The sequence below is a fragment of the Pan paniscus genome, chromosome 14 (genome assembly GCF_029289425.2).
Source record: "Pan paniscus chromosome 14, NHGRI_mPanPan1-v2.0_pri, whole genome shotgun sequence".
Taxonomy (NCBI): Eukaryota; Metazoa; Chordata; class Mammalia; order Primates; family Hominidae; genus Pan; species Pan paniscus.
Genome location: NC_073263.2, coordinates 104,140,619 through 104,153,491, shown reverse-complemented (window position 1 = coordinate 104,153,491; position 12,873 = coordinate 104,140,619). Strand labels below are relative to the sequence as shown.

General features: G+C 38.1%; 1 protein-coding gene across 5 annotated transcripts in view; it reads right to left on the bottom strand.

The window, feature by feature from the left end:
- The window catches only part of TPP2 (tripeptidyl peptidase 2), an 82,707-nt gene that overhangs the window by 42,476 nt on the left and 27,358 nt on the right, over window positions 1-12,873 (bottom strand). For all 5 annotated transcript variants that reach the window (XM_063595858.1, XM_034936941.3, XM_034936943.3 and 2 more), the window contains exons 7-13: window positions 9,521-9,675; window positions 8,764-8,840; window positions 7,079-7,206; window positions 6,493-6,592; window positions 2,589-2,737; window positions 985-1,100; window positions 300-468 (exon numbers count right to left, since the gene is read on the bottom strand). In XM_063595858.1, coding sequence (XP_063451928.1) covers window positions 300-468; window positions 985-1,100; window positions 2,589-2,737; window positions 6,493-6,592; window positions 7,079-7,206; window positions 8,764-8,840; window positions 9,521-9,675 — 894 coding nt within the window. The remainder of the gene's footprint in view (window positions 1-299; window positions 469-984; window positions 1,101-2,588; window positions 2,738-6,492; window positions 6,593-7,078; window positions 7,207-8,763; window positions 8,841-9,520; window positions 9,676-12,873) is intronic.

The following is a 12,873-nucleotide window of genomic DNA, read 5'->3' as shown; positions in this document are numbered from 1 at the left end:
AGTAGGTAAAGTGGAAAAGAAATTTGATATTTTATTATCCACAATTTAATAAAGCTGTGGGTCACTGAGGCTCATTCTACTGTTTTCCCTGGTAGTTTAAGATGCTAACTAAATTGCCATTGTACAAGGACCCCAAATTGCTCTAATATTTTCTCTTATGACTAAGATTTAAAATAATCATACTGTCAATTCATGTATTCTCTTCACAACACTGGCCCAAACAGCAATTCTTTATTATGATACCACTCATTCAAATAGCAAATGTGAATACGTCAGCTTACTGCCAGCCTATTACTGACCTGTGTTCTCCGGAAATACAGGTTCAATGCCAACGCCATGATCTGAAGGTGCAGCCACCTGAACAGGATCTCGGAGGTAGATGCCACGGTTATTTCCAACAGTAACAGTAAAACCTAATTTATTAGCAAATGATGTATTCTGAACGAGGTAGTCATAGGCTTTATCAACCTAGTGAAAATAATATACATGGTAAGATATAAATGGTTGGGTCAAAAAATATTTTGTTGCAAATTACCAATCAATTTGATTTCAGTTGTAAAACAAAAAGTTAGTGTCTATATTCACCTCTCAAAACTACCTAGTACCCCAACTAAGAGAACAATTCTACATTTTTAGAAACAACACCAGTCACATCTTCCACTCCACTCTATTCACACTGTTATTCTCAAGTGACCAAATTTAGGAATTAATCCCTATGCCGTTATGATTGGCCAGTTTTTGACCTCGATTTCTTTGAATTTCTAACCTCTACATGGCCTCCATCTATTACATTTCTTGATCTTAGTGCAACAGATTTGTCTTAACTACAAAATTTGTTTGTGTATCCTTTTTGCTTGTAGTTCTATGGCCATATAATCCATAGTTCAACTGAATCACTGTTATAAAACAAAATATTACCCAATAATATCTAAGATATTATCTCAATGATGCTTTACAACCCATTTTTCATATAGGCAACAATACCTGAATAATACCATGTCCTTGAGCAAATACTTCTATATTGTCAGCCTTCACTGCAGTGTTTTCTAGAGCTCTTCTGACTGAATGAACTGTGTAGTCAATCTTATTAGCTTTCAGACCTAAAATTAAGAAACAAAAACAAGTAGTGTAGCACTCACTATCTGAAACCTTAGCCGCCCACCTGTATGATCGATCACCTGTAGACCCTCTGGTGTTAATGTCTTGTGTTCTAACACTCATTTTAAAATCTTTTTTGAAGACCTGAACTAAACAGTCTGACTCAAACTACCTGCATTACATGAAGGCTTCATTCCACAAAAATCACTGTGTTCTCATTATGTGGTGGGCAGAGAGACTGGTGTGGGCTTTGTGGCGTAATATAAACGTACAAAGCAGGTATCTAAAAGCATGTGAATGACATTTTCTTTCAAACACTGCTGGGTTAAACAAGATGTCTGTTGGCTGTGGTGTTCAACCCAACTGTATGTTATAAACCCCAGGGGAACTCAAGCAAAAAAGATGCTGAGGTCTCATGACAGACCAATTAAATCAGAATCTCTGAGGACTGTCCCAGAGATTGTTATTTATTAAACAACTCTCAGATGATTCTAGGGTACAGCCAGATTGGGAATTACTGTTTTATGGGAAGAATATGGAGGCCACCAATTCGTAAGATGAGTGTTGTATCATTCTTGTCCTCTCCAGAGCTCATTAAACACATAAACATTGATGATATTGTCAGACATCAGAGGAACTGACAGATAAGCAGCCTCTTAGAGAATGTACAGGAGTCTGCAAGGCCACAACATGGCAGACAGGACTTCGAGGCAGAGTGTAGTACACCCAAAGATGGAGGCCAAGAGGCCTTGAAATACCTGGTGAGGCTGAAGAGAACTAGAAAGAGGGTCATGTTAGGATCCATCCTAAGAGTGTGGGCTCAACCTAGAGAAGGATGTAGCACTTGAAGTGGTACATCATCACAGGCTTATGCTGATAGCACCAGTGTGGACAGGCCATGCTGAGGAGATGTGGTGAGCAGAAGAAACTGTGGTGTGGGTGAGAAAAGGGGTGAAGAAAGGAGGCAGGGGAGAGACAACTTAAAGAGGGACGTTTCTGAGGAGGGAGCTTCACAGCAGCCTGGCTACCCTAAATCTGAGTCCTGGCTAAGCCCAGTGCCACTCTATTTAATCCTGTGCACCACTCTAGAAATCCCTCCTTCTCTTTCTACCTCATTTTGCTCACGGCATCCATTAACCTCTAACACGCAACATCTACAGTTTTTTATTTTGTTCAGAGTCTGTTTATCCCAACTATAATATATATAATGATATAACCTCCACATAGGCAGTTATTTTTGATGCTTTGTTCACTAATTTAGCCCCAGAGCTAAAATACTGCTTGACAGTCGTTAACAGCGGACAGCCAACAAATATACTGCTGAATAAACACACATTCAAATTATCATTATCACATAAGTTATTCGTTACCTTAAACTCTACTTTGTGCCCAGGGAATTATCAATTCTACCACATGTTCTTACCATGAGAGCTTCAGAAAACAAAAATATTGGTCTGCAATAATATAAGGACAATAAAGAACACGCTTACCTGAAAGGATCAGGGCAATGCCTCCACATGCATTGGGGGAAGACATAGATGTTCCATTCATTAGCTGCGTCCCTCTCAGTGTCCAGTTAGGAACAGAAGCAATGGCTCCTCCTGGCGCACTGATACTCACACCAAGGGCCCCATCAGCACTAAACGGAAAGCCATTGAAGTTTGCTTAGGATGGTGAAAGCTAAACATACATGGGCATTTTTAAGACGGCCACTGGTTAAATCCAATAGTATAACACTATGTACTAACTGCACTCATTACAAATAATGACAAAGATACTATTATGAAGAATCAATGGGGGAAAACACCCAGCATAGCCATTTTCCCATAGGCAGCATTTATTTTTTCCTTGTAAGTGTACAGAAATGTCTGTGTGTATATACATATCTGGGCATGTGTGACAGGCCACAGTGTCAGGTATATTTAGAGAGAGAAAATAAATGTCACTGTTCTGACTCTTTGATGAGTGTACATCTCTCTTATCTGTAATAAGAAACTTTCCTTCTGTTTAAGGTCTAATATAGCACTGTACAATAGAAATATAATGTGGGCCATATAAATTAACATTTTCTATAAGCCACACTTAAAAAAAGCTAACAAGACATTAATGCAATTAATTTTAGTATGTTTAACTAGACATAGCAAAAATATTAGCATTTCAACATGTAATTAATAGATACAAAGAAAAATGAATTAGTTTACATTGTTTTTTTTGTACCAAGTCTTTGAAATTTGGTGTACATTTTATACTTACAGCACATCTTAACGCAGACTAACCTCACGTCCCTGACTGCTGCCATACTGGACAGCTGAAGTCTAACAGGACTGTCCAGCTGAGGGCTTCAAACAAGCAAAGTCTGATGAATTAAAACCCTCAGAATTCATAACCACATTATCATCCAACAAAGCTCTGTCCTCTGCCCCAAGTAAAGAAGGAATGGCACAGAATAGCACACTTCCGCCTCCCTGGCTAAGTGGCCACACATTCCCCACAGAGGCTGCCAGACTCTCCTTATACCATCTCCCAACTGAGTGAACTATTTTTACTCTTGGGTAGAAACACTAGAGCAATTTGGCTTTACATTTTTATAGAGAACTGAAAGCAATACATATATATTCCTCTTGAAATGGGCTGACGGCACCTCTTTTAGGAACTATCTTAGAACAATTACTACTAGGTAAATATCTGTTGACCTGTAAAGATGCTCACAATGTAATACTGAATAACAAGTAGGCTACAAAGGTGCCTGAACAGTGTCATCTCCCACTAATTCATGGAAGAATGACTAAAAGGATGTTCATCAATATGTCACCTGCACATATCACAGATAACAAGGTTTAGGGTGATTTTCTACCTTCTTGTTTGCACTATATTGCCTAATGGTGTTCAGAATGAGCATTGGTATTTGATAGCATTGGAAAAAATAACTGGAAAGAGTCATGAATTCTGACTACTTATTGCTCTTTATTAATTTTCCACTAGCTTGTTAAAGTGGTAAATGATAAAGCATTTCTAGATGTTTAAATCAGTATTCTAAAAATGAGTCTCAGCTGGGCTCAGTGGCTCACACCTGTAATTCCAGCACTTTCGGAGGCCGAGGCAGGCAGATCACGAGGTCAGGAGTTCAAGACCAGCCTGGCCAACATGGTGAAACCCCATCTCTACTAAAAATACAAAAATTAACCCGGTGTGGTGGTGAGCGCCTGTAATTCCAGCTACTTGGGAGGCTGAGGCAGAATTGGTTGAACCTGAGAGGTGGAGGTTGTAGTGAGCCGAGATCATGCCACTGCACTCCAGCCTGGGTGACAGAGCAAGACTCTGTTTCAGGAAAGAAAAAAAAAAAAAGTCTCATGAAACAGAAATGTTTCCTTAAAATTCAAAAAAAGCCAGTTAATATTTTTCTTCTCAATTACAATATATAATAAAATTTCACGACCTGTTTATGTAGCTGTGATTACATGCACCCACCACCATGCCCAGCTAAATTTTATATTTTTAGTAGAGATGGGATTTCACCACGTTGGCCAGGCTGGTCTTGAACTCCTGACCTCAAGTGATTCACCTACCTTGGCCTCCAAAAGTGGTGTGGTGGGATTACAGGCGTGAGCCACTGCACCCGGCCCAGACATTTGGTAATACGTCTTTAAGAAATATGCCACACGTGCAAATTGCCTGGAAGTCAGTAGTTGCTGTGTGTCTCAGTCAATGCTGATGCAGAGGCAGCGTTTTTCAAAGATTACAGAACATGCTCTGTTCAGTGACCATTAATCAATGTTTCATATTTTATACCATCTAATGTAATAATTAAAGCAAATTATTTCTAATATTATTTCATGTTTATGAAAAATGAAACAAATTCATTTCTTAGAACATCTGCTTTGTGAATCAGTATCTACTTTAATCCAAGCTTCCCCCATAATTCATGAACTCCTTGGTGTTTTCTTAAAATAATTCTTTAAATGCTCTATGGCGAGTATCGGCAAAGGCTGGTTTAAACATTCTCTAATACTTTGTTTTTACATTGACAATAAGATAAAACTTAAAATTCCAAACTCAGTTTTAGAAGAGAATAAGTTTAATAATTTTACACTTTTATTAACTGAACAAAAACACATCAAGCTTTGCTGACTTTTGGCTCTTCTCCTAAGCCACTCTTATTGAGTGTCTTTAGCTGGGCTGGCAGGGGCAGTCTACAATGACAGTGCAAAGCAAAGCTTTCTGATCCATGTGGATATCCACGGCCTGGTTGTTTTCAATGACACTTTATAATAAGCTACTAAGATAAGTTTATTTTTTAAAGAGGAAACCACCTAGAGAAAACGAGGAAGATATCTGTAACTCAAAGAATATAACATTATTGCATCTCACCTGAGCACAATCAATTTTTCTAATCTTATCTTCCAATATTCCCCACTAATCTTATACTTCAAACATACTCAGTTACTAGTTATGTCCTCAAAAAACTTTACACTGAAACCTGCTCATCTTTGGGTTCATGTTATTCTTGGCATATAGAACTCCTTTCTTCTGTCTCTCAACATCCTATCCATCCTTTAAGGTCAACTTCAATACCGTCTTCTCCATGAAGGGCTCAAGTGATTGCTCCCACCTCTGGAGTCCCATCATACTAAAATGGCATTTGAAACTCAGATCACAAACTGTTCATTTATGCCTTGCCCACTGTAGGCACTAAGGTATTTGCTGAACTAAATTCAAAGTCTATTCTTTTTATAAATTAACTCCAAACAGATGAATTAAAATAGGCTTTATTTTTCAGAAGGTGCATGTACCCGCTGATGGTGTAACGAAGAATTACATAAATTAGGACTTAATATACCTCTTCAGAAAATCAGTTCACAGAATCAGATAAATGTAGTTCAGAGGGCTTCAGGGAACCAAAAGAGATAAACTTCATTTCTCAATCAGAACTTGTTTACTTTTGGATCTCACCCAAAATTGCTCAAAGTAAGTTATAACTTCAAAAACATGAGCCACAGGTACGTGGGCCCTATGACTGTGATGCTTTATAAAAGCTTAGGGCTTTCATTTCACCAAAGTTCAAATATCAAAAACTATTTAAAACAAGGCCATCACTACTATATAAAGATATCCAAGTCCCTACTTTTTCTTTAGATTCTTATAAATGAAGAATTATGGATATAGGAATAAGAATTTATACTCAGAATAGTGATGTTCTCCATGTGACAATGAAACTATTTCATTTATTTTATTTATCTGTCCCTGAGATGAGACTGTTAATCAAAATGAAAATACTGAAAAAAAAGTAAAAACCAACAGAAAAAAACTAGCAAACTTATCTAAAACTCTGCCCTTCTCAACAGTGTAAAGTTTAACCGAATATACGTAATGGTTCCGCGTTCTACCTGCACCTACCTAGGTCCTCTAGAAGACCAAGTATATTGATTTGCAGGTAATTTCTCTCTCAGTGAATACTCAGCAACCATCATATCAGGAGAAACATAAGCACCAACACCTGTGGGATGGATTTAATCATTAAGAAAAGAAAACAAATGGGGATCCTGATTCTAAATCCACTGTTCTCTTGAGTAAACTGCCTAATCTCTCAACACCAGTCCTCTCTCTAATACGATGGAAGAATAAAATTTAATAAGGAAACAAGGAAAGTCTACTATGTACCAGACATTTTACTAAGAACTTTGCTTTTGGATACAAAATACCTATCTCCCAGGATTATTTATCCCAGGATATTTTAGATTAAATATGCTAATGCACCTAAAAGCATGCATGTGTATTTCTATGAAACCACTTATTTCAGTCCACTTTAAATTATGGTCAGTTCTAGATGTGCTGGTTCCCCTACCAGACTATAAGTTTCCTGAGGACACACTTAAGGTGTACAGTGTCTTACGTGTAGCAGAGATACAGGTAACATTTCATTAACTATTGTTTTTTGTTTGCTTGTTTCTAAACAAATCTATTTCTAAAACAGGAAACTAACCAATCACACTTGATGTAGTTCCACCTGGACAACCAACTGTAGACAGGCATGGACCATTATTTCCAGCACTTGAAACATAAATTATATTATGCTTCCATACTGCTTCATTAATTACTTCACAAATTCTCCTGAAAAAGAGAGAATTCCTTTGAACATATAATCAGCCTCTATTCCCAAAGTGTATATAGTACCAAAACCTTGTTTAAATATATGGCTACATAAATTTTGGTACATCCACCCTTGGTGGAACATGATACAGCCATTCTAAGTGATATACCCTACTTGGGCTTTAGGGTAGGGAAGCAGTTATAAGGCCAAATTAAATGTGGGGAAAATGCTAGGTGCAAAACAATATATATGGGAAAATATACTACAAGGTAGTAAAATATTAGTAGTGACTCGGGCAATAGGTGGTTCTATTTCCATCCCCCAGTTAACATAGTCCTGAAGACACACCTCAGAAGATTCGTACATACAATTATGAGTAGAAATTGACCAAAAGAACCAGTATCTTTTGTGGAAAAGGTAACTAAGGCACTAGGAAGAACTTAAGAGCAAGATTTTAAAGTGTAAGAAACCTGCTTAGAGCTTGACAGCAAACAAGAAAAATATACTGACATTAAGTAGAGGAGATGAGGTTATACCATGAAGAAGAAAATGAAGTTAACATTAAAAAGGTACAGAGCCATGCACAGGACCCTTCAAAGTTGTAAGTGTGAGTATCTGAGAAAGGGAAGAATATTAGCGAAAGAGGACTTCAAGAGGATGAAAGTTAAAGTAGAGAAAGAAATACAGTTAAGTAAAATAAAGAAGTGAGAGAAGAGGGAAGAATGAAATGACTCATGATAACAGGGTGCATGTTACGAGGACCGTAAAGTGATGTCTCAAAAACCAGATGATAGCTTGGTGATGGGAATGGGGGAGAGATGATCAATAAGTAAATACTCGAGGTAATTTCAAATAGCTACTACTATGAAGAAAAAAAGGAAGGTAACATTAGGTCAAGGCCATGACACTGGATTTGGCAGCAGAAAGACAATGAAGGCAACGAGGAAGGAGGGGAGTAGGGGTGCATCCTAGACACACTAGAATGGATTGAGGAGATGTGAAAACTGACCGAGTTAGTGAACATACGCAACCAACAGTAAGTTTTGCAGATGAGATGCAAGTCACTAAAGAGAATAGCAAAATTTCAGCAAGTCTGGGCGTCTGTCGGGTATGTATATACAACTAAGGATGGCTTCAGAGTGCTTGTGGAACTAGTAATTATAATGATAGACAGACTGTCAGATCTAAATTGCCTGGGAAGAGAAGTGAGGATGCAGTGCATCTGACAGTGAAAAAACACCAGAGTCTGTGGGTTGCATATCTCAGAAGAACTGTGAGGGAGACCTAACCAAGGAAGAGCCACAAAGGACAGCATAGGCATGCTCAGAGTTGAGACTTCAGGCATGGTGCAGTGAACAGCATTAACATCGTCACAGATGTGAACACAGGAACGGGGGTGTGCGGCCTGCGAGCCAAACAGGACTTCAAGAGGATGAAAGTCCTCTTGAACACAGTTATCATCTAACCACTGCAACTGTTCTTTCTTCCACCGTGACACTCAATCCACTTATGAAAAACATCTCATACTCTTCACTGGCTAAGGTTCTATGGCTAAACAACTGTCAAGGAACACTCACCCAGAATTTGGCCAGTGAGTTGCTTCTCCGTAACTGTAGTTGACAAGATCACACTTATGATTTATAACTTCTATCATCTATTAAAAAGATTAAGACTCTAGTTTAGGCAGCAATTTACAGAAACAGATTAGCCAGTAAAATAAGGGCATATATATAATCCTATAGTTTCTTAGCCAATCATATTCTAATTTATAAGTTACCTCCAGGCATATCACCATATACCTGGACATATAAGCACATAAACACAAAAAGGTAGGAGGAGACACATAAAAAAGTAGTCATTAAAAAAAAAACAAAAAACTAGCATTTCTAGAAAAGAGTGGGGTTAGAGGGGGACAGAGGTAGAGGGAATGGAATGGTCCTTCCTAGGTTAAAAAATCACTAAAATTAAATATACTTTCCTACGTTAAAATGACGTACAGAATATTAGCTGAGGTTTTAAATTCCTCTTAGGCTGATGGAGAAAGCTGGCTAAGAGGTCTTTCTTTTTAAGTATCTCAAAATTGCTTGTTAGGGGATTTGCTAGAAATGACGAGTATGAAGTAAGTAATTTTTTCACAAAGGTTAGGCCAAATCCTAATAATATTTAATAAAAATAATTTAAAAATAAATTAGTAAATATTTTTGCTTTGTTAAAAGTCCTGTACACTATACATAGTTCAATGTATTCTTGGTAAACTAGGAGCACTTATAAACCTAAAAATATCCAAGATCATTAATCATTAATCTTCTGAATCAACAACTCACAAACACTCACAGCTCTTATGAGGCCTGTGCCTGTTTCCATTGTGCTTAGTCTTGTATCACCAATCTTGATGGAAAGAATTTGAGCACCAGGAGCTACCCCATTCCGTTCAGGTTCTTCTGGAAAGTGTCCAGCAGCTATACTAGCTACATGTGTCCCATGAGCTCCTAGAGACACAAAGGTGGGGAAATGACAAAACATTCTCATGGACTGAAAGTTTATTCAATTCAATTTGCATATTATTAATCATGATAAAAAGAATACACATTACTCTGCTACCCTGTTCATGGAGAGCAAAAACTCAAGTCACAAAGGAAAGTATTTGCAACATGTATAGCTGACAAAGAGCTTATATCCAGAATATATAAAAATCTTTCAAATTCACAATAAAAAAAGGGAGAATCCCCCCTTCAAACATTTAAAAAAGGATTTTATAAAAGAAGATACCCAAAGGGCAAATAAACACACGAAAGGATGTTTAATTTCATTCGTCATCTGGGAAACGCAAATTAAGCCACAAAAAGATGCTTCTACATACCTTTTAGAATTGCCAAAATATTAAAGGCTGACAAAGCAAGTGTGGATGGAAGTACATATCATACACTGCTGGCTGGAGTGAAAGCTGAACACTGCCACAGCCTATGAGCCAGCCATCCTACCTCTAGGTACACACAATACCAAAATGTGTGCACATGTAACTAAGACACCCACAAAAATGTTCATGGCAACACTGTTTATAAAATTCAAAAACTTAAAAACAACCACAAGATTCATTAACAGTAAATGGTTACATGTACATCAATTCATAGAACTGACAATTATACAGCAATAAATATAAACTACTACTATGTACTATGAGATAAAGCTCACAAAAATAAGGCTGAACTAAAGAAGTCACATACAAAAATGGATATTGAATTTTCATATAAATGAAAAAAAGGTTGAACCATCTGAAACTGCCACTATTTTATCATTTCCGATCACAAAAACAGCAACATCATATGGTCCAAACTAATGTGGCAATGGAGATCAGGATAGTAGTTAACTGTAGGAGGTGGGAGGGTACATTACTGATTAGGAAGGGGCATGATGGGAGTTTCATTATGTTTCATTTCTTGACCTGAGTTGTAGTTACAAAGAAGTGTCCACTTTGTAGTAATTCAAAGAGTTTTACAACTTGTGATTTGTATCTGTTTTTGTACATGTTATATATAAAGTAATACTAAAACAAAAAACTAGCCTTTTAGTGAAAAAGTTTCTTAAAAGACATGAATATAGAGAAATATCCCACTAGTCTCAGAAAAACAATAATACAAGCACAATGATAAATGACAACTGGCACTGGGCCTTAATGTTTGGGGACTACAGTGTGTTGGAGCTCCAGGAGAAGTAGGCAGGCATCTCTATGTGGCTTTGAACAGGGTCTGCAGCAATGCTGAGACTCCTCTGCTCTAGCCAGCTGCTGTCATGCAAGAAAACATTCGCCCAATGTTGTGGATTCTGGCTTTCTTATTTCTTTCCCCAGATAAAATTGGGAGAGCACAAGTTTAATGTGATTTTTTCCTTCAAAACACCTTACACCAGTTAGAATGACCACTATTAAGACTGACCACAGCAAGTGTTGCTGAGGATACAGAGCACCTGGAATTCTCACACACCATGGTGGGAGTGAAAAGGGTACAGCCCCTTTAGGTAACAGCTTGAATATTTCTTAAAAAAGGCCGGGCGCAGTGGCTCACGCCTGTAATCCCAGCACTTTGGGAAGCCGAGGCGGGCGGATCACGAGGTCAGGAGATTGAGACCATCCTGGCTAACACGGTGAAACCCCGTCTCTACTAAAAATACAAAAAATTAGCCGGGCATGGTAGTGGGCGCCTGTAGTCCCAGCTACTTGGGAGGCTGAGGCAGGAGAATGGCATGAACCCGGGAGGCGGAGCTTGCAGTGAGCCGAGATCGCGCCACTGCACTCCAGCCTGGGCGACACAGCGAGACTCCGTCTCAAAAAAAAAAAAAAAAAAAGTTAAGTGGCCGGGCGTGGTGGCTCACACCTATAATCTCAGCACTTTGGGAGGCCGAGGCGGGTGGATCACGAGGTCAGGAGTTTGATGCTAGCCTGGCCAACATGGTGAAACCCTGTCTCTACTAAAAATACAAAAACTAGCCAGGTGTGGTGGTACGCGCCTGTAATCCCAGCTACCCAGGAGGTTGAGGCAGGAGAATCACTTGAACCTGGGAGGCAGAGGTTGCAGTGAGCCGAGACCGTGCCACCTGTACTCCAGCCTGGGCAACAGAGCGAGACTCTGTCTCAAAAAAAAAAAAAAAAGAAAAGGAAAAAAAAAAATTAAGTACATGTTTACCATATCCAACTGGTTCTCTCAGCTATCAGCCCAAAAATAAATAAAAATATATGTCGACAGATACCAAAACAATCTAAACGTCCATCAATGGGAAGCTGGATAAACAAACTGTGGTGTAGCTATATAAAGAACTATTACTCAGAAATAAAGAGCCAGCTTTATAATCATAACATTAATGAATCTCAAAATCATTATGCTGAGTGAAGGAAAGAAAACCATATTTTTTATTCCACTTACATAAAATTCTGGAAAGTGTGAAATAATCTGGAGTGACAGAAAACAGATCAGTGGTTCCCCGGGATGAGGGTGGAGAAAGGCTGGATAATAAAGAGAGCAAACTTTTGGGGGTAATGAGTATGTTCATTACCTTGATTGTGGTGGTTTCCTGGATATACTGATATATTTACATAAAAGCTTATCAAATTATGTATATGTATGTATGTGAAGTTTTTGTACTTAAGCTATACCTCAATAAACTGGGAGGTAGGAGGGGGACGTTAAAGAGTTAAAGTCATCCCACTTCATTCTCCTTTTTCCCCCTACCCTGGGAGGGAGAACTTCCCCCAGAAGTAGCCACCATCCTGGAGCTGGTGTGCATAATCTTTCCATCTATATATTTAACATTTTCACGATATAAACACACATATCTATAAACACTGCATAGTACTATTCGGCATGTTTTAGAATTTTACAAGTTTTATCATCAGTACATATTTTTTCAATATAATTTATGTATTAGGGTTTTATACACACAGCATTTTGATTGCTATATAATACATTCGGCCCTCTGTATCCACAGGTTCCGCACCAACTACATGCAATTTAACCAACCACGGATCAAAAATATAAATATTAAAAAACTATAGTATAACAACTATTTATATAGCACTTACATACTATAAGGTATTAGAAGTCACGTAGAGATGCTGAAAACATATGGGAGAGCATGTGTGTAGGTTATACACAAACACTATGTCATTTTGTATCAGGTACTTGAGCATCTGAGGG